We start from the raw sequence: 19,948 nt of genomic DNA on the forward strand, positions 1-19,948 counted from the left end.
GTAGTGGCTCTGGTAGATAGTAATGGCTCTGGTAGATAGTAATGGCTCTGGTAGATAGTAGTGGCTCTGGTAGATAGTAATGGCTCTGGTAGATAGTAGTGGCTCTGGTAGATAGTAGTGGCTCTGGTAGATAGTAGTGGCTCTGGTAGATAGTAGTGGTAGATAGTAATGGCTCTGGTAGATAGTAGTGGCTCTGGTAGATAGTAGTGGTAGATAGTAATGGCTCTGGTAGATAGTAGTGGCTCTGGTAGATAGTAATGGCTCTGGTAGATAGTAGTGGCTCTGGTAGATAGTAGTGGCTCTGGTAGATAGTAGTGGCTCTGGTAGATAGTAGTGGTAGATAGTAATGGCTCTGGTAGATAGTAGTGGCTCTGGTAGATAGTAATGGCTCTGGTAGATAGTAGTGGCTCTGGTAGATAGTAGTGGCTCTGGTAGATAGTAATGGCTCTGGTAGATAGTAGTGGTTCTGGTAGATAGTAGTGGCTCTGGTAGATAGTAATGGCTCTGGTAGATAGTAGTGGCTCTGGTAGATAGTAGTGGCTCTGGTAGATAGTAATGGCTCTGGTAGATAGTAGTGGCTCTGGTAGATAGTAGTGGCTCTGGTAGATAGTAGTGGTAGATAGTAATGGCTTTGGTAGATAGTAGTGGTAGATAGTAATGGCTTTGGTAGATAGTAGTGGTAGATAGTAATGGCTCTGGTAGATAGTAATGGCTCTGGTAGATAGTAATGGCTCTGGTAGATAGTAATGGCTCTGGTAGATAGTAGTGGCTCTGGTAGATAGTAATGGCTCTGGTAGATAGTAATGGCTCTGGTAGATAGTAATGGCTCTGGTAGATAGTAATGGCTCTGGTAGATAGTAATGGCTCTGGTAGATAGTAGTGGCTCTGGTAGATAGTAATGGCTCTGGTAGATAGTAGTGGCTCTGGTAGATAGTAATGGCTCTGGTAGATAGTAGTGGCTCTGGTAGATAGTAGTGGTAGATAGTAATGGCTCTGGTAGATAGTAGTGGCTCTGGTAGATAGTAGTGGCTCTGGTAGATAGTAATGGCTCTGGTAGATAGTAATGGCTCTGGTAGATAGTAGTGGCTCTGGTAGATAGTAATGGCTCTGGTAGATAGTAGTGGCTCTGGTAGATAGTAGTGGTAGATAGTAATGGCTCTGGTAGATAGTAGTGGCTCTGGTAGATAGTAGTGGTAGATAGTAATGGCTCTGGTAGATAGTAGTGGCTCTGGTAGATAGTAGTGGTAGATAGTAATGGCTCTGGTAGATAGTAGTGGCTCTGGTAGATAGTAGTGGCTCTGGTAGATAGTAATGGCTCTGGTAGATAGTAATGGCTCTGGTAGATAGTAATGGCTCTGGTAGATAGTAATGGCTCTGGTAGATAGTAATGGCTCTGGTAGATAGTAATGGCTCTGGTAGATAGTAGTGGCTCTGGTAGATAGTAGTAGCTCTGTTAGATAGTAGTGGCTCTGGTAGATAGTAATGGCTCTGGTAGATAGTAATGGCTCTGGTAGATAGTAATGGCTCTGGTAGATAGTAGTGGTAGATAGTAGTGGCTCTGGTAGATAGTAATGGCTCTGGTAGATAGTAATGGCTCTGGTAGATAGTAGTGGCTCTGGTAGATAGTAATGGCTCTGGTAGATAGTAGTGGCTCTGGTAGATAGTAGTGGCTCTGGTAGATAGTAATGGCTCTGGTAGATAGTAATGGCTCTGGTAGATAGTAGTGGCTCTGGTAGATAGTAATGGCTCTGGTAGATAGTAATGGCTCTGGTAGATAGTAGTGGCTCTGGTAGATAGTAGTGGCTCTGGTAGATAGTAATGGCTCTGGTAGATAGTAGGGGCTCTGGTAGATAGTAATGGCTCTGGTAGATAGTAATGGCTCTGGTAGATAGTAATGGCTCTGGTAGATAGTAGTGGCTCTGGTAGATAGTAATGGCTCTGGTAGATAGTAGTGGTTCTGGTAGATAGTAATGGCTCTGGTAGATAGTAATGGCTCTGGTAGATAGTAATGGCTCTGGTAGATAGTAGTGGCCTCTGGTAGATAGTAGATAGTAGTGGCTCTGGTAGATAGTAATGGCTCTGGTAGGTAGTAATGGCTCTGGTAGATAGTAATGGCCTCTGGTAGATAGTAATGGCTCTGGTAGATAGTAATGGCTCTGGTAGATAGTAGTGGTAGATAGTAGTGGCTCTGGTAGATAGTAGTGGTAGATAGTAATGGCTCTGGTAGATAGTAGTGGCTCTGGTAGATAGTAATGGCTCTGGTAGATAGTAATGGCTCTGGTAGATAGTAATGGCTCTGGTAGATAGTAGTGGCTCTGGTAGATAGTAGTGGCTCTGGTAGATAGTAGTGGCTCTGGTAGATAGTAGTGGCTCTGGTAGATAGTAGTGGCTCTGGTAGATAGTAATGGCTCTGGTAGATAGTAATGGCTCTGGTAGATAGTAATGGCCTCTGGTAGATAGTAATGGCTCTGGTAGATAGTAATGGCTCTGGTAGATAGTAATGGCTCTGGTAGATAGTAATGGCTCTGGTAGATAGTAATGGCTCTGGTAGATAGTAATGGCTCTGGTAGATAGTAGTGGCTCTGGTAGATAGTAGTAGCTCTGTTAGATAGTAGTGGCTCTGGTAGATAGTAATGGCTCTGGTAGATAGTAATGGCTCTGGTAGATAGTAATGGCTCTGGTAGATAGTAGTGGTAGATAGTAGTGGCTCTGGTAGATAGTAATGGCTCTGGTAGATAGTAATGGCTCTGGTAGATAGTAGTGGCTCTGGTAGATAGTAATGGCTCTGGTAGATAGTAGTGGCTCTGGTAGATAGTAGTGGCTCTGGTAGATAGTAATGGCTCTGGTAGATAGTAATGGCTCTGGTAGATAGTAGTGGCTCTGGTAGATAGTAATGGCTCTGGTAGATAGTAATGGCTCTGGTAGATAGTAGTGGCTCTGGTAGATAGTAGTGGCTCTGGTAGATAGTAATGGCTCTGGTAGATAGTAGGGGCTCTGGTAGATAGTAATGGCTCTGGTAGATAGTAATGGCTCTGGTAGATAGTAATGGCTCTGGTAGATAGTAGTGGCTCTGGTAGATAGTAATGGCTCTGGTAGATAGTAGTGGTTCTGGTAGATAGTAATGGCTCTGGTAGATAGTAATGGCTCTGGTAGATAGTAATGGCTCTGGTAGATAGTAGTGGCCTCTGGTAGATAGTAGATAGTAGTGGCTCTGGTAGATAGTAATGGCTCTGGTAGGTAGTAATGGCTCTGGTAGATAGTAATGGCCTCTGGTAGATAGTAATGGCTCTGGTAGATAGTAATGGCTCTGGTAGATAGTAGTGGTAGATAGTAGTGGCTCTGGTAGATAGTAGTGGTAGATAGTAATGGCTCTGGTAGATAGTAGTGGCTCTGGTAGATAGTAATGGCTCTGGTAGATAGTAATGGCTCTGGTAGATAGTAATGGCTCTGGTAGATAGTAGTGGCTCTGGTAGATAGTAGTGGCTCTGGTAGATAGTAGTGGCTCTGGTAGATAGTAGTGGCTCTGGTAGATAGTAGTGGCTCTGGTAGATAGTAATGGCTCTGGTAGATAGTAATGGCTCTGGTAGATAGTAATGGCCTCTGGTAGATAGTAATGGCTCTGGTAGATAGTAATGGCTCTGGTAGATAGTAGATAGTAGTGGCTCTGGTAGATAGTAGTGGCTCTGGTAGATAGTAGTGGCTCTGGTAGATAGTAATGGCTCTGGTAGATAGTAATGGCCTCTGGTAGATAGTAGTGGCTCTGGTAGATAGTAGTGGTAGATAGTAATGGCTCTGGTAGATAGTAGTGGCTCTGGTAGATAGTAGTGGCTCTGGTAGATAGTAATGGCTCTGGTAGATAGTAATGGCTCTGGTAGATAGTAATGGCTCTGGTAGATAGTAGTGGCTCTGGTAGATAGTAATGGCTCTGGTAGATAGTAATGGCTCTGGTAGATAGTAATGGCCTCTGGTAGATAGTAGTGGCTCTGGTAGATAGTAGTGGTAGATAGTAATGGATCTGGTAGATAGTAGTGGCTCTGGTAGATAGTAGTGGCTCTGGTAGATAGTAATGGCTCTGGTAGATAGTAGTGGCTCTGGTAGATAGTAGTGGCTCTGGTAGATAGTAATGGCTCTGGTAGATAGTAATGGCTCTGGTAGATAGTAGTGGCTCTGGTAGATAGTAGTGGCTCTGGTAGATAGTAATGGCTCTGGTAGATAGTAATGGCTCTGGTAGATAGTAGTGGCTCTGGTAGATAGTAATGGCTCTGGTAGATAGTAGTGGCTCTGGTAGATAGTAATGGCTCTGGTAGATAGTAGTGGCTCTGGTAGATAGTAGTGGTAGATAGTAATGGCTCTGGTAGATAGTAGTGGCTCTGGTAGATAGTAGTGGCTCTGGTAGATAGTAATGGCTCTGGTAGATAGTAGTGGCTCTGGTAGATAGTAATGGCTCTGGTAGATAGTAGTGGCTCTGGTAGATAGTAGTGGTAGATAGTAATGGCTCTGGTAGATAGTAGTGGCTCTGGTAGATAGTAGTGGTAGATAGTAATGGCTCTGGTAGATAGTAGTGGCTCTGGTAGATAGTAGTGGTAGATAGTAATGGCTCTGGTAGATAGTAGTGGCTCTGGTAGATAGTAGTGGCTCTGGTAGATAGTAATGGCTCTGGTAGATAGTAATGGCTCTGGTAGATAGTAATGGCTCTGGTAGATAGTAATGGCTCTGGTAGATAGTAATGGCTCTGGTAGATAGTAATGGCTCTGGTAGATAGTAGTGGCTCTGGTAGATAGTAGTAGCTCTGTTAGATAGTAGTGGCTCTGGTAGATAGTAATGGCTCTGGTAGATAGTAATGGCTCTGGTAGATAGTAATGGCTCTGGTAGATAGTAGTGGTAGATAGTAGTGGCTCTGGTAGATAGTAATGGCTCTGGTAGATAGTAATGGCTCTGGTAGATAGTAGTGGCTCTGGTAGATAGTAATTGCTCTGGTAGATAGTAGTGGCTCTGGTAGATAGTATTGGCTCTGGTAGATAGTAATGGCTCTGGTAGATAGTAGTGGCTCTGGTAGATAGTAGTGGCTCTGGTAGATAGTAGTGGCTCTGGTAGATAGTAGTGGCTCTGGTAGATAGTAATGGCTCTGGTAGATAGTAGTGGCTCTGGTAGATAGTAGTGGCTCTGGTAGATAGTAATGGCTCTGGTAGATAGTAATGGCTCTGGTAGATAGTAGTGGCTCTGGTAGATAGTAATGGCTCTGGTAGATAGTAGTGGCTCTGGTAGATAGTAATGGCTCTGGTAGATAGTAGTGGCTCTGGTAGATAGTAGTGGTAGATAGTAATGGCTCTGGTAGATAGTAGTGGCTCTGGTAGATAGTAGTGGCTCTGGTAGATAGTAATGGCTCTGGTAGATAGTAGTGGCTCTGGTAGATAGTAATGGCTCTGGTAGATAGTAGTGGCTCTGGTAGATAGTAGTGGTAGATAGTAATGGCTCTGGTAGATAGTAGTGGCTCTGGTAGATAGTAGTGGTAGATAGTAATGGCTCTGGTAGATAGTAGTGGCTCTGGTAGATAGTAGTGGTAGATAGTAATGGCTCTGGTAGATAGTAGTGGCTCTGGTAGATAGTAATGGCTCTGGTAGATAGTAATGGCTCTGGTAGATAGTAATGGCTCTGGTAGATAGTAATGGCTCTGGTAGATAGTAATGGCTCTGGTAGATAGTAATGGCTCTGGTAGATAGTAGTGGCTCTGGTAGATAGTAGTAGCTCTGTTAGATAGTAGTGGCTCTGGTAGATAGTAATGGCTCTGGTAGATAGTAATGGCTCTGGTAGATAGTAATGGCTCTGGTAGATAGTAGTGGTAGATAGTAGTGGCTCTGGTAGATAGTAATGGCTCTGGTAGATAGTAATGGCTCTGGTAGATAGTAGTGGCTCTGGTAGATAGTAATGGCTCTGGTAGATAGTAGTGGCTCTGGTAGATAGTATTGGCTCTGGTAGATAGTAATGGCTCTGGTAGATAGTAGTGGCTCTGGTAGATAGTAGTGGCTCTGGTAGATAGTAGTGGCTCTGGTAGATAGTAGTGGCTCTGGTAGATAGTAATGGCTCTGGTAGATAGTAATGGCTCTGGTAGATAGTAATGGCTCTGGTAGATAGTAATGGCCTCTGGTAGATAGTAATGGCTCTGGTAGATAGTAATGGCTCTGGTAGATAGTAGATAGTAGTGGCTCTGGTAGATAGTAGTGGCTCTGGTAGATAGTAGTGGCTCTGGTAGATAGTAATGGCTCTGGTAGATAGTAATGGCCTCTGGTAGATAGTAGTGGCTCTGGTAGATAGTAGTGGTAGATAGTAATGGCTCTGGTAGATAGTAGTGGCTCTGGTAGATAGTAGTGGCTCTGGTAGATAGTAATGGCTCTGGTAGATAGTAGTGGCTCTGGTAGATAGTAGTGGCTCTGGTAGATAGTAATGGCTCTGGTAGATAGTAATGGCTCTGGTAGATAGTAGTGGCTCTGGTAGATAGTAGTGGCTCTGGTAGATAGTAATGGCTCTGGTAGATAGTAATGGCTCTGGTAGATAGTAGTGGCTCTGGTAGATAGTAATGGCTCTGGTAGATAGTAATGGCTCTGGTAGATAGTAGATTGTAGTGGCTCTGGTAGATAGTAATGGCTCTGGTAGATAGTAGATAGTAGTGGCTCTGGTAGATAGTAATGGCTCTGGTAGATAGTAGATAGTAGTGGCTCTGGTAGATAGTAATGGCTCTGGTAGATAGTAGTGGCTCTGGTAGATAGTAGTGAATCTGGTAGATAGTAGTGGCTCTGGTAGATAGAAGTGGCTCTGGTAGATAGTAGTGGCTCTGGTAGATAGTAGTGGCTCTGGTAGATAGTAGTGGCTCTGGTAGATAGTAATGGCTCTGGTAGATAGTAGTGGCTCTGGTAGATAGTAATGGCTCTGGTAGATAGTAGTGGCTCTGGTAGATAGTAGTGGCTCTGGTAGATAGTAATGGCTCTGGTAGATAGTAATGGCTCTGGTAGATAGTAGTGGCTCTGGTAGATAGTAATGGCTCTGGTAGATAGTAATGGCTCTGGTAGATAGTAGATAGTAATGGCTCTGGTAGATAGTAATGGCTCTGGTAGATAGTAGTGGCTCTGGTAGATAGTAATGGCTCTGGTAGATAGTAGTGGCTCTGGTAGATAGTAATGGCTCTGGTAGATAGTAATGGCTCTGGTAGATAGTAATGGCTCTGGTAGATAGTAATGGCTCTGGTAGATAGTAGTGGCTCTGGTAGATAGTAATGGCTCTGGTAGATAGTAATGGCTCTGGTAGATAGTAATGGCTCTGGTAGATAGTAGTGGCTCTGGTAGATAGTAATGGCTCTGGTAGATAGTAGTGGCTCTGGTAGATAGTAATGGCTCTGGTAGATAGTAGTGGCTCTGGTAGATAGTAGTGGCTCTGGTAGATAGTAATGGCTCTGGTAGATAGTAGTGGCTCTGGTAGATAGTAGTGGCTCTGGTAGATAGTAGTGGCTCTGGTAGATAGTAGTGGCTCTGGTAGATAGTAGTGGCTCTGGTAGATAGTAGTGGCTCTGGTAGATAGTAATGGCTCTGGTAGATAGTAGTGGCTCTGGTAGATAGAAGTGGCTCTGGTAGATAGTAATGGCTCTGGTAGATAGTAGTGGCTCTGGTAGATAGTAGTGGTAGATAGTAATGGCTCTGGTAGATAGTAATGGCTCTGGTAGATAGTAGTGGCTCTGGTAGATAGTAGTGGCTCTGGTAGATAGTAGTGGCTCTTGTAGATAGTAGTGGCTCTGGTAGATAGTAATGGCTCTGGTAGATAGTAATGGCTCTGGTAGATAGTAGTGGCTCTGGTAGATAGTAGTGGCTCTGGTAGATAGTAATGGCTCTGGTAGATAGTAGTGGCTCTGGTAGATAGTAGTGGCTCTGGTAGATAGTAATGGCTCTGGTAGATAGTAATGGCTCTGGTAGATAGTAGTGGCTCTGGTAGATAGTAATGTATGTGGTAGATAGTAGTGGCTCTGGTAGATAGTAGTGGCTCTGGTAGATAGTAATGGCTCTGGTAGATAGTAGTGGCTCTGGTAGATAGTAGTGGTGCTGGTAGATAGTAGTGGCTCTGGTAGATAGTAATGGCTCTGGTAGATAGTAATGGCTCTGGTAGATAGTAGTGGCTCTGGTAGATAGTAGTGGTGCTGGTAGGTAGTAGTGGCTCTGGTAGATAGTAATGGCTCTGGTAGATAGTAATGGCCTCTGGTAGATAGTAATGGCTCTGGTAGATAGTAATGGCTCTGGTAGATAGTAATGGCTCTGGTAGATAGTAGTGGCTCTGGTAGATAGTAGTGGCTCTGGTAGATAGTAGTGGCTTTGGTAGATAGTAGTGGTAGATAGTAGTGGCTCTGGTAGATAGTAGTGGCTCTGGTAGATAGTAGTGGCTCTGGTAGATAGTAGTGGCTCTGGTAGATAGTAATGGCTCTGGTAGATAGTAATGGCTCTGGTAGATAGTAGTGGCTCTTGTAGATAGTAGTGGCTCTGGTAGATAGTAAGGGCTCTGGTAGATAGTAATGGCTCTGGTAGATAGTAATGGCACTGGTAGATAGTAATGGCTCTGGTAGATAGTAGTGGCTCTGGTAGATAGTAGTGGCTCTGGTAGATAGTAATGGCTCTGGTAGATAGTAATGGCTCTGGTAGATAGTAGTGGCTCTGGTAGATAGTAATGGCTCTGGTAGATAGTAGTGGCTCTGGTAGATAGTAGTGGCTCTGGTAGATAGTAATGGCTCTGGTAGATAGTAGTGGCTCTGGTAGATAGTAGTTGCTCTGGTAGATAGTAATGGCTCTGGTAGATAGTAATGGCTCTGGTAGATAGTAATGGCTCTGGTAGATAGTAGTGGCTCTGGTAGATAGTAATGGCTCTGGTAGATAGTAATGGCTCTGGTAGATAGTAATGGCTCTGGTAGATAGTAATGGCTCTGGTAGATAGTAGTGGCTCTGGTAGATAGTAATGGCTCTGGTAGATAGTAGTGGCTCTGGTAGATAGTAATGGCTCTGGTAGATAGTAATGGCTCTGGTAGATAGTAGTGGCTCTGGTAGATAGTAATGGCTCTGGTAGATAGTAGTGGCTCTGGTAGATAGTAGTGGCTCTGCTAGATAGTAATGGCTCTGGTAGATAGTAGTGGCTCTGGTAGATAGTAATGGCTCTGGTAGATAGTAGTGGCTCTGGTAGATAGTAATGGCTCTGCTAGATAGTAATGGCTCTGGTAGATAGTAGTGGCTCTGGTAGATAGTAGTGGCTCTGGTAGATAGTAATGGCTCTGGTAGATAGTAGTGGCTCTGGTAGATAGTAGTGGTGCTGGTAGATAGTAGTGGCTCTGGTAGATAGTAATGGCTCTGGTAGATAGTAATGGCTCTGGTAGATAGTAGTGGCTCTGGTAGATAGTAGTGGTGCTGGTAGATAGTAGTGGCTCTGGTAGATAGTAATGGCTCTGGTAGATAGTAATGGCCTCTGGTAGATAGTAATGGCTCTGGTAGATAGTAATGGCTCTGGTAGATAGTAATGGCTCTGGTAGATAGTAGTGGCTCTGGTAGATAGTAGTGGCTCTGGTAGATAGTAGTGGCTTTGGTAGATAGTAGTGGTAGATAGTAGTGGCTCTGGTAGATAGTAGTGGCTCTGGTAGATAGTAGTGGCTCTGGTAGATAGTAGTGGCTCTGGTAGATAGTAATGGCTCTGGTAGATAGTAATGGCTCTGGTAGATAGTAATGGCTCTGGTAGATATTAGTGGCTCTGGTAGATAGTAGTGGCTCTGGTAGATAGTAGGGGCTCTGGTAGATAGTAATGGCTCTGGTAGATAGTAATGGCTCTGGTAGATAGTAATGGCTCTGGTAGATAGTAGTGGCTCTGGTAGATAGTAGTGGCTCTGGTAGATAGTAATGGCTCTGGTAGATAGTAATGGCTCTGGTAGATAGTAGTGGCTCTGGTAGATAGTAATGGCTCTGGTAGATAGTAGTGGCTCTGGTAGATAGTAGTGGCTCTGGTAGATAGTAATGGCTCTGGTAGATAGTAGTGGCTCTGGTAGATAGTAGTTGCTCTGGTAGATAGTAATGGCTCTGGTAGATAGTAATGGCTCTGGTAGATAGTAATGGCTCTGGTAGATAGTAGTGGCTCTGGTAGATAGTAATGGCTCTGGTAGATAGTAATGGCTCTGGTAGATAGTAATGGCTCTGGTAGATAGTAATGGCTCTGGTAGATAGTAGTGGCTCTGGTAGATAGTAATGGCTCTGGTAGATAGTAGTGGCACTGGTAGATAGTAATGGCTCTGGTAGATAGTAATGGCTCTGGTAGATAGTAGTGGCTCTGGTAGATAGTAATGGCTCTGGTAGATAGTAGTGGCTCTGGTAGATAGTAGTGGCTCTGCTAGATAGTAATGGCTCTGGTAGATAGTAGTGGCTCTGGTAGATAGTAATGGCTCTGGTAGATAGTAGTGGCTCTGGTAGATAGTAATGGCTCTGCTAGATAGTAATGGCTCTGGTAGATAGTAGTGGCTCTGGTAGATAGTAGTGGTAGATAGTAGTGGCTCTGGTAGATAGTAATGGCTCTGGTAGATAGTAATGGCTCTGGTAGATAGTAGTGGCTCTGGTAGATAGTAATGGCTCTGGTAGATAGTAATGGCTCTGGTAGATAGTATCTTTATTCCATGACTGTAGACCTTCCCACTTTAGTCTGTTCCAGGTTATTGGGTCCAACTAACCTTCTAATGACAGCTACCAGGAGTGCTCCAACTAACATAATGACAGCTACCAGGAGTGCTCCAACTAACCTTGTAATGACAGCTACTAGGAGTGCTCCAACTAACCTTGTAATGACAGCTACTAGGAGTGCTCCAACTAACCTTGTAATGACAGCTACCAGGAGTGCTCCAACTAACCCTGTAATGACAGCTACTAGGAGTGCTCCAACTAACATAATGACAGCTACTAGGAGTGCTCCAACTAACATAATGACAGCTACCAGGAGTGATCCAACTAACCTTGTAATGACATCTACTAGGAGTGCTCCAACTAACCTTGTAATGACAGCTACTAGGAGTGCTCCAACTAACATAATGACAGCTACTAGGAGTGCTCCAACTACCTTGTAATGACAGCTACCAGGAGTGCTCCAACTACCTTGTAATGACAGCTACTAGGAGTGCTCCAACTACCTTGTAATGACAGCTACCAGGAGTGCTCCAACTAACCTTGTAATGACAGCTACCAGGAGTGCTCCAACTAACCTTGTAATGACAGCTACCAGGAGTGCTCCAACTACCTTGTAATGACAGCTACCAGGAGTGCTCCAACTACCTTGTAATGACAGCTACTAGGAGTGCTCCAACTAACCTTGTAATGACAGCTACTAGGAGTGCTCCAACTAACATTGTAATGACAGCTACTAGGAGTGCTCCAACTAACATAATGACAGCTACTAGGAGTGCTCCAACTAACCTTGTAATGACAGCTACTAGGAGTGCTCCAACTAACCTTGTAATGACAGCTACTAGGAGTGCTCCAACTAACCTTGTAATGACATCTACTAGGAGTGCTCCAACTAACCTTGTAATGACATCTAATGGCTCCAACTGTTTAACTGATGTGATATTAAGCTGTTCCTTTTCAGGCTCCAACTGTTTAACTGATGTGATATTAAGCTGTTCCTTTTCAGGCTCCAACTGTTTAACTGATGTGATATTAAGCTGTTCCTTTTCAGGCTCCAACTGTTTAACTGATGTGATATTAAAGCTGTTCCTTTTCAGGCTCCAACTGTTTAACTGATGTGATATTAAGCTGTTCCTTTTCAGGCTCCAACTGTTTAACTGATGTGATATTAAGCTGTTCCTTTTCAGGCTCCAACTGTTTAACTGATGTGATATTAAGCTGTTCCTTTTCAGGCTCCAACGGTTTAACTGATGTGATATTAAGCTGTTCCTTTTCAGGCTCCAACTTTTTAACTGATGTGATATTAAGCTGTTCCTTTTCAGGCTCCAACTGTTTAACTGATGTGATATTAAGCTGTTCCTTTTCAGGCTCCAACTGTTTAACTGATGTGATATTAAGCTGTTCCTTTTCAGGCTCCAACTGTTTAACTGATGTGATATTAAGCTGTTCCTTTTCAGGCTCCAACTGTTTAACTGATGTGATATTAAGCTGTTCCTTTTCAGGCTCCAACTTTTTAACTGATGTGATATTAAGCTGTTCCTTTTCAGGCTCCAACTGTTTAACTGATGTGATATTAAGCTGTTCCTTTTCAGGCTCCAACTGTTTAACTGATGTGATATTAAGCTGTTCCTTTTCAGGCTCCAACTGTTTAACTGATGTGATATTAAGCTGTTCCTTTTCAGGCTCCAACTGTTTAACTGATGTGATATTAAGCTGTTCCTTTTCAGGCTCCAACTGTTTAACTGATGTGATATTAAGCTGTTCCTTTTCAGGCTCCAACTGTTTAACTGATGTGATATTAAGCTGTTCCTTCTCCCCCAGGTGATCAGTGTCCCGGTCCTAACGGTGGGGAGGAGCGGGAGGACGGAGGGAATCGACTCTTTGTGTTCCGTTTCCAAGACGCTGCTGTCGTCGAGCCGTACAGACCCGGAGATGTCGTCAGAGCATCATCACACCAGGGCCAATCAGGGACAGGCGCCTCTAACTTGGAGGAAACATGCAACCTCTATTTCCAACAAAGGTTTGTTTACAGGCTTAACTCAGCTCTGTTTAAGGACAGATTTATTTAGCCTTTCTAGATGCAGGAAGAACTGTCAGTCCAAGAACAGATTTATTTAGCCTTTCTAGATGCAGGAAGAACTGTCAGTCCAAGAACAGATTTATTTAGCCTTTCTAGATACAGGAAGAACTGTCAGTCCAAGAACAGATTTATTTAGCCTTTCTAGATGCAGGAAGAACTGTCAGTCCAAGAACAGATTTATTTAGCCTTTCTAGATGCAGGAAGAACTGTCAGTCCAAGAACAGATTTATTTAGCCTTTCTAGATACAGGAAGAACTGTCAGTCCAAGAACAGATTTATTTAGCCTTTCTAGATGCAGGAAGAACTGTCAGTCCAAGAACAGATTTATTTAGCCTTTCTAGATACAGGAAGAACTGTCAGTCCAAGAACAGATTTATTTAGCCTTTCTAGATGCAGGAAGAACTGTCAGTCCAAGAACGGATTTATTTAGCCTTTCTAGATGCAGGAAGAACTGTCAGTCTGACTGCTATTACTGTAATGTAAATGTAATGTAAATGTCTAGTTATGACATCATCAGAGTGTGAAACACAGTATGTCAGTGGTCTAGTTATGACATCATCAGAGTGTGAAATACAGTATGTCAGTGGTCTAGTTATGACATCATCAGAGTGTGAAACACAGTATGTCAGTGGTCTAGTTATGACATCATCAGAGTGTGAAATACAGTATGTCAGTGGTCTAGTTATGACATCATCAGAGTGTGAAACACAGTATGTCAGTGGTCTAGTTATGACATCATCAGAGTGTGAAACACAGTATGTCAGTGGTCTAGTTATGACATCATCAGAGTGTGAAATACAGTATGTCAGTGGTCTAGTTATGACATCATCAGAGTGTGAAACAACAGTATGTCAGTGGTCTAGTTATGACATCATCAGAGTGTGAAACACAGTATGTCAGTGGTCTAGTTATGACATCATCAGAGTGTGAAACAACAGTATGTCAGTGGTCTAGTTATGACATCATCAGAGTGTGAAACACAGTATGTCAGTGGTCTAGTTATGACATCATCAGAGTGTGAAATACAGTATGTCAGTGGTCTAGTTATGACATCATCAGAGTGTGAAATACAGTATGTCAGTGGTCTAGTTATGACATCATCAGAGTGTGAAACACAGTATGTCAGTGGTCTAGTTATGACATCATCAGAGTGTGAAATACAGTATGTCAGTGGTCTAGTTATGACATCATCAGAGTGTGAAACAACAGTATGTCAGTGGTCTAGTTATGACATCATCAGAGTGTGAAATACAGTATGTCAGTGGTCTAGTTATGACATCATCAGGTAGGGACGTCATACAGCATGGAATTGGTCTGCTATAACATGAAAATAGGAAAAGCAGTGGCACATCTCAACGGGTTTGTTGCAGGTGCCTGGGGGAATAATCAGAAACTCAGTATGACTTGGGTCAGTGTTTTTCAAGCCTCTCCTCGGGGACCCCCAGACATTTCACAATGTTGTTGTAGCCCTGAACTAGCTCAGTGATTAATTCACCTAGTCAAGGGCTTGATGATTAGTTGACAAGTTAAATCAGGTGTATTAGCTCTGGAATAGTTCAAATACGTGGAATGGCTGGGGGTCCTGAAGAGAGGTTTGGAAACGTATCGGCCGGTTGGCCTTAGCCTATTGTATTGTATGTAATAGTCCTGGGGCTTTTCTACAGTAGCCTGTTGTGTTGTATGTAATAGTCCTGGGGCTTTTCTACAGTAGTCTGTTGTATTGTATGTAATAGTCCTGGGGCTTTTCTACAGTAGTCTATTGTATTGTATGTAATAGTCCTGGGGCTTTTCTACAGTAGTCTATTGTATTGTATGTAATAGTTCTGGGGCTTTTCTACAGTATTCTATTGTATTGTATGTAATAGTCCTGGGGCTTTTCTACAGTAGTCTATTGTATTGTATGTAATAGTCCTGGGGCTTTTCTACAGTAGTCTATTGTATTCTATGTAATAGTCCTGGGGGTTTTCTACAGTAGTCTATTGTATTGTATGTAATAGTCCTGGGGCTTTTCTACAGTAGTCTGTTGTATGTAATAGTCCTGGGGCTTTTCTACAGTATTCTATTGTATTGTATGTAATAGTCCTGGGGCTTTTCTACAGTAGTCTGTTGTATGTAATAGTCCTGGGGGTTTTCTACAGTATTCTATTGTATATATTTGTCCTGGGGGGTGTCAATGTAAATAGTCCAGGTGGCCATTTTATTAATTGTTCAGCAGTCTTATGGCTTGGGGCTAGAAGCTGTTAAGGAGACTTTTGGACCTAGACTTGGAACTCCGGTACCACTTGCCGTGCTGTAGCAGAGAGAACAGTCTATGACTTATGTGAATAGAGACTTTGACAATTTTCTGGGCCTTCCTCTGACACCGCCTAGTATATACAGTTGGTCGGAGGTTTACATACACCTTAGCCAAATACATTTAAACTCAGTTTTTCACAATTCCTGACATTTAATCCTAGTAAAAATGCCCTGTCTTATGTCAGTTAGGATCACTCCAATTGGCCATTCCAATACCTTGACTTTGTTGTCCTTAAGCCATTTTGCCAATACTTTGGAAGTATGCTTGGGGTCATTGTCCATTTGGAAGACCCATTTGCGACTAAGCTTTAACTTCCTGACTGATGTCTTGAGATGTTGCTTCAATATATCCACATAATTTTCCTTCCTCATGATGCCATCTATTTTGTGAAGTGCACCAGTCCCTCCTGCAGCAAAGCACCCCCACAGCATGATGCTGCCACCCCCGTGCTTCACGGTTGGGATGGTGTTCTTCGGCTTGCAAGCGTCCCCCTTTTTCCTCCAAACATAACGATGGTCATTATGGCCAAACAGTTCTATTTTTGTTTCATCAGACCAGAGGACATTTCTCCAAAAAGTACGATCTTTGTCCCCATGTACAGTTGAAAACCGTAGTCTGGCTTTTTTATGGCGGTTTTGGAGGAGTGGCTTCTACCTTGCTGTGCAGCCTTTCAGGTGATGTCGATATAGGACTTGTTTTACTGTGGATATAGATACTTTTGTACCTGTTTCCTCCAGCATCTTCACAATGTCCTTTGCTGTTGTTCTGAGATTGATTTGCACTTTTCGTACCATTCATCTCTAGGAGACAGAACACATCTCCTTCCTGAGTGGTATGACGGCTGCGCGGTCCCATGGTGTTTATCAAATCAAATCAAATCAAATCAAATTTTATTGGTCACATGCGCCGAATACAACAGGTGCAGACATTACAGTGAAATGCTTACTTACAGCCCTTAACCAACAGTGCATTTATTTTAAACAAAAAAGTAAGAATAAAACAACAAAAAAGTGTTGAGAAAAAAAGAGCAGAAGTAAAATAAAGTGACAGTAGGGAGGCTATATATACAGTAAAATAAAGTGACAGTAGGGAGGCTATATATACAGGGGGGTACCGTTGCATAGTCAATGTGCGAGGGCACCGGCTAGTTGAGGTAGTTGAGGTAATATGTACATGTGGGTAGAGTTAAAGTGACTATGCATAAATACTTAACAGAGTAGCAGCAGCGTAAAAAGGATGGGGTGGGGGGGCAGTGCAAATAGTCCGGGTAGCCATGATTAGCTGTTCAGGAGTCTTATGGCTTGGGGGTAGAAGCTGTTGAGAAGTCTTTTGGACCTAGACTTGGCACTCCGGTACCGCTTGCCGTGCGGTAGCAGAGAGAACAGTCTATGACTAGGGTGGCTGGAGTCTTTGACAATTTTGAGGGCCTTCCTCTGACACCGTCTGGTATAGAGGTCCTGGATGGCAGGGAGCTTTGCCCCAGTGATGTACTGGGCCGTACGCACTACCCTCTGTAGTGCCTTGCGGTCAGAGGCCAAGCAGTTGCCATACCAGGCGGTGATGCAACCAGTCAGGATGCTCTCGATGGTGCAGCTGTAGAATTTTTTGAGGATCTGAGGACCCATGCCAAATCTTTCGACGACACAACAGTGGTAGGCCTGAGAGCTTTATACTTAAGTACTATTGTTTGTACAGATGAACTTGGTACCTTCAGGCGTTTGGAAATTGTTCCCAAGGATGATCCAGACTTGTGGAGGTCTACACATTTTTTTCTGAGGTCTTGGCTGATTTCTTTTGATTTTCCCATGATGTCAAGCAAAGAGGCACTGAGTTTGAAGGTAGGCCTTGAAATACATCCACAGGTACACCTCCAATTGACTCAAATTATGTAAATTAGCCTATCAGAAGCTTCTAAAGCCATGACATCATTTTCTGGAATTTCCCAAGCTGTTTAAAGGCACAGTCAATTTAGTGTATGTAAACTTCTGACCCACTGGAATTGTGATGCAGTGAATTATAAGTGAAATAATCTGTCTGTAAACAATTGTTGTAAAAATTACTTGTCAGGTCTCTGACCTCCTCCCTGTAGGCTGTCTCATCGTTGTCGTGATCAGGCCTACCACTGTTGAACGTCAGCAAACTTAATGATGGTGTTGGAGTCATGCTTGGCCACGCAGTCGTGGGTGAACAGGGAGTACAGGAGGGGACTGAGCACACACCCCTGAGGGGCCCCCGTGTTGAGGATCAGCGTGGCAGATGTGTCATTGCCTACCCTTACCACCTGGGGGCGGCCCGTCAGGAAGTCCAGGATCCAGTTGCAGAGGGAGGTGTTTAGTCCCAGGGTCCTTAGATTAGTGATGAGCTTGGAGGGCACTATGGTGTTGAACGCTAACCTGTAGTCAATGAACAGCATTCTCACATAGATGTTCCTTTTGTCCAGGTGGGAAAGGGCAGTGTGGAGTGCGATTGAGATTGCGTCATCTGTGGATCTGTTGGGGCAGTATGCGAATTGGAGTGGGTCTAGGGTTTCCGGGATGATGGTGTTGATGTGAGCCATGACCAGCCTTTCAAAGCACTTCATGGCTACCGACGTGAGTGCTACGTGGCGGTAGTCATTTAGGCAGGTTACCTTCGCTTTCTTGGGCACAGGGACTATGGTAGTCTGCTTGAAACATGTAGGTATTACAGACTCGGTCAGGGAGAGGTTGAAAATGTCAGTGAAGACACTTGCCAGTTGGTCCGTGCATGCTCTGAGTACACGTCCTGGTAATCCGTCTGGCCCCGTGGCCTTGTGAATGTTGACCTGTTTAAACATCTTGCTCACATCGGCTACGGAGAGCGTGATCACACAGTCGTCCGGAACAGCTGGTGCTCCCATGCATGCTTCAGTGTTGCTTGCCTCGAAGCGAGCATAGAAGGCATTTTGCTTGTCTGGTAGGCTCGTGTCACTGGGCAGCTCGCGGCAGGGTTTCCCTTTGTAGTCTGTAATAGTTTGCAAGCCCTGCCACATCCGACGAGCGTCAGAGCCGGTGTAGTAGGATTCAATCTTAGTCCTTTATTGACGCTTTGCCTGTTTGATGGTTCGTCTGAGGGCATTGCGGGATTTCTTATAAGTGTCCGGATTAGTGTCCCGCTCCTTGAAAGCGGCAGCTCTAGCCTTTATCTTGGTGTGGATGTTGCCTGTAATCCATGGTTTCTGGTTAGGATATGTACGTACGGTCGCTGTGGGGACGATGCACTTATTGATGAAGCTGGTGACTGAGGTGAATCCCGGAACATATTTGAGTCTGTGCTAGCAAAACAGTCCTGTAGCGTAGCATCCGCGTCATCTGACCACTTCCGTATTGACCGAGTCACTGGTACTTCCTGCTCTAGTTTTTGCTGTAAGCAGGAATCAGGAGGATAGAATTATGGTCAGATTTGCCAAATGGAGGGCGAGGGAGAGCTTTGTATGCGTCTCTGTGTGTGGAGTAAAGGTGGTCTAGAGTTTTTTTTCCCTCTGGTTGCACATTTAACATGCTGGTAGAAATTAGGTAAAACAGATTTAAATGTGCCTGCATTATAGTCCCCGGCCACTAGGAGCGCCGCTTCTGGATGAGCATTTTCTTGTTTGCTTATGGCCTTATACAGCTCGTTGAGTGCGGTCTTAGTGCCAGCAGCGGTTTGTGGTGGTAAATAGACGGATACGAATAATATAGATGAAAACTCTCTTGGTAGATAGTGGGTCTACAGCTTATCATGAGGTACTGTACCTCAGGCGAGCAAAACCTTGAGACTTCCTTAATATTAGACTGTTTGTCTGTATTGTGTAATTGGGGTTTTTCTACAGTAGTCTATTGTATATAATTGTACTGGCTGTTTGTCTGTGTATTGTGTAATTGAGGGTTTTCTACAGTAGTCTATTGTATATAATTGTTCTGTGTGTGTTTGTCTGGATTGTGTTTCAGGGTTGAATCTGTGGAGGAGAGAAACAAAGTCATGACTGAGACATGGAACCATCTCCAAGAGCATGCTGCCATGGTGCTCTTACAGAACCAACAACAGCATGTTACCATCTAACAGAACCAACAACCCCCTGTTACCATCTAACAGAACCAACAACCCCCTGTTACCATCTAACAGAACCAACAACCGCCTGTTACCATCTAACAGAACCAACAACACGCTGTTACCATCTAACAGAACCAACAACCCCCTGTTACCATCTAACAGAACCAACAACCCCCTGTTACCATCTAACAGAACCAACAACCCCCTGTTACCATCTAACAGAACCAACAACCGCCTGTTACCATCTAACAGAACCAACAACACGCTGTTACCATCTAACAGAACCAACAACCCCCTGTTACCATCTAACAGAACCAACAACAGCCTGTTACCATCTAACAGAACCAACAACACCCTGTTACCATCTAACAGAACCAACAACCCCCTGTTACCATCTAACAGAACCAACAACAGCTTGTTACCATCTAACAGAACCAACAACAGCCTGTTACCATCTAACAGAACCAACAACCCCCTGTTACCATCTAATAGAACCAACAACACCCTGTTACCATCTAACAGAACCAACAACAGCCTGTTACCATCTAACAGAACCAACAACCCCCTGTTACCATCTAACAGAACCAACAACCCCCTGTTACCATCTAACAGAACCAACAACCCCCTGTTACCATCTAACAGAACCAACAACACCCTGTTACCATCTAACAGAACCAACAACACGCTGTTACCATCTAACAGAACCAACAACACGCTGTTACCATCTAACAGAACCAACAACCCCCTGTTACCATCTAACAGAACCAACAACCCGTTGTTACCATCTAACAGAACCAACAACACCCTGTTACCATATAACAGAACCAACAACACCCTGTTACCATC

General features: G+C 43.8%; 1 protein-coding gene across 1 annotated transcript in view; it reads left to right on the forward strand.

The window, feature by feature from the left end:
- The window catches only part of wdr93 (WD repeat domain 93), a gene marked incomplete at both ends in the record, with an annotated part of 67,329 nt that extends 48,218 nt beyond the window's left edge, over window positions 1-19,111 (forward strand). Inside the window, 2 exons of the mRNA XM_084192412.1 lie at window positions 12,498-12,696; window positions 19,000-19,111. Of these exons, the coding sequence (XP_084048538.1) occupies window positions 12,498-12,696; window positions 19,000-19,111 (311 nt within the window). The remainder of the gene's footprint in view (window positions 1-12,497; window positions 12,697-18,999) is intronic.
- Between the last annotated feature and the right edge of the window lie 837 nt (window positions 19,112-19,948).

Source organism: Coregonus lavaretus (genome assembly GCF_964263955.1).
Source record: "Coregonus lavaretus genome assembly, contig: HAP1_SCAFFOLD_873, whole genome shotgun sequence".
Classification (NCBI taxonomy): Eukaryota; Metazoa; Chordata; class Actinopteri; order Salmoniformes; family Salmonidae; genus Coregonus; species Coregonus lavaretus.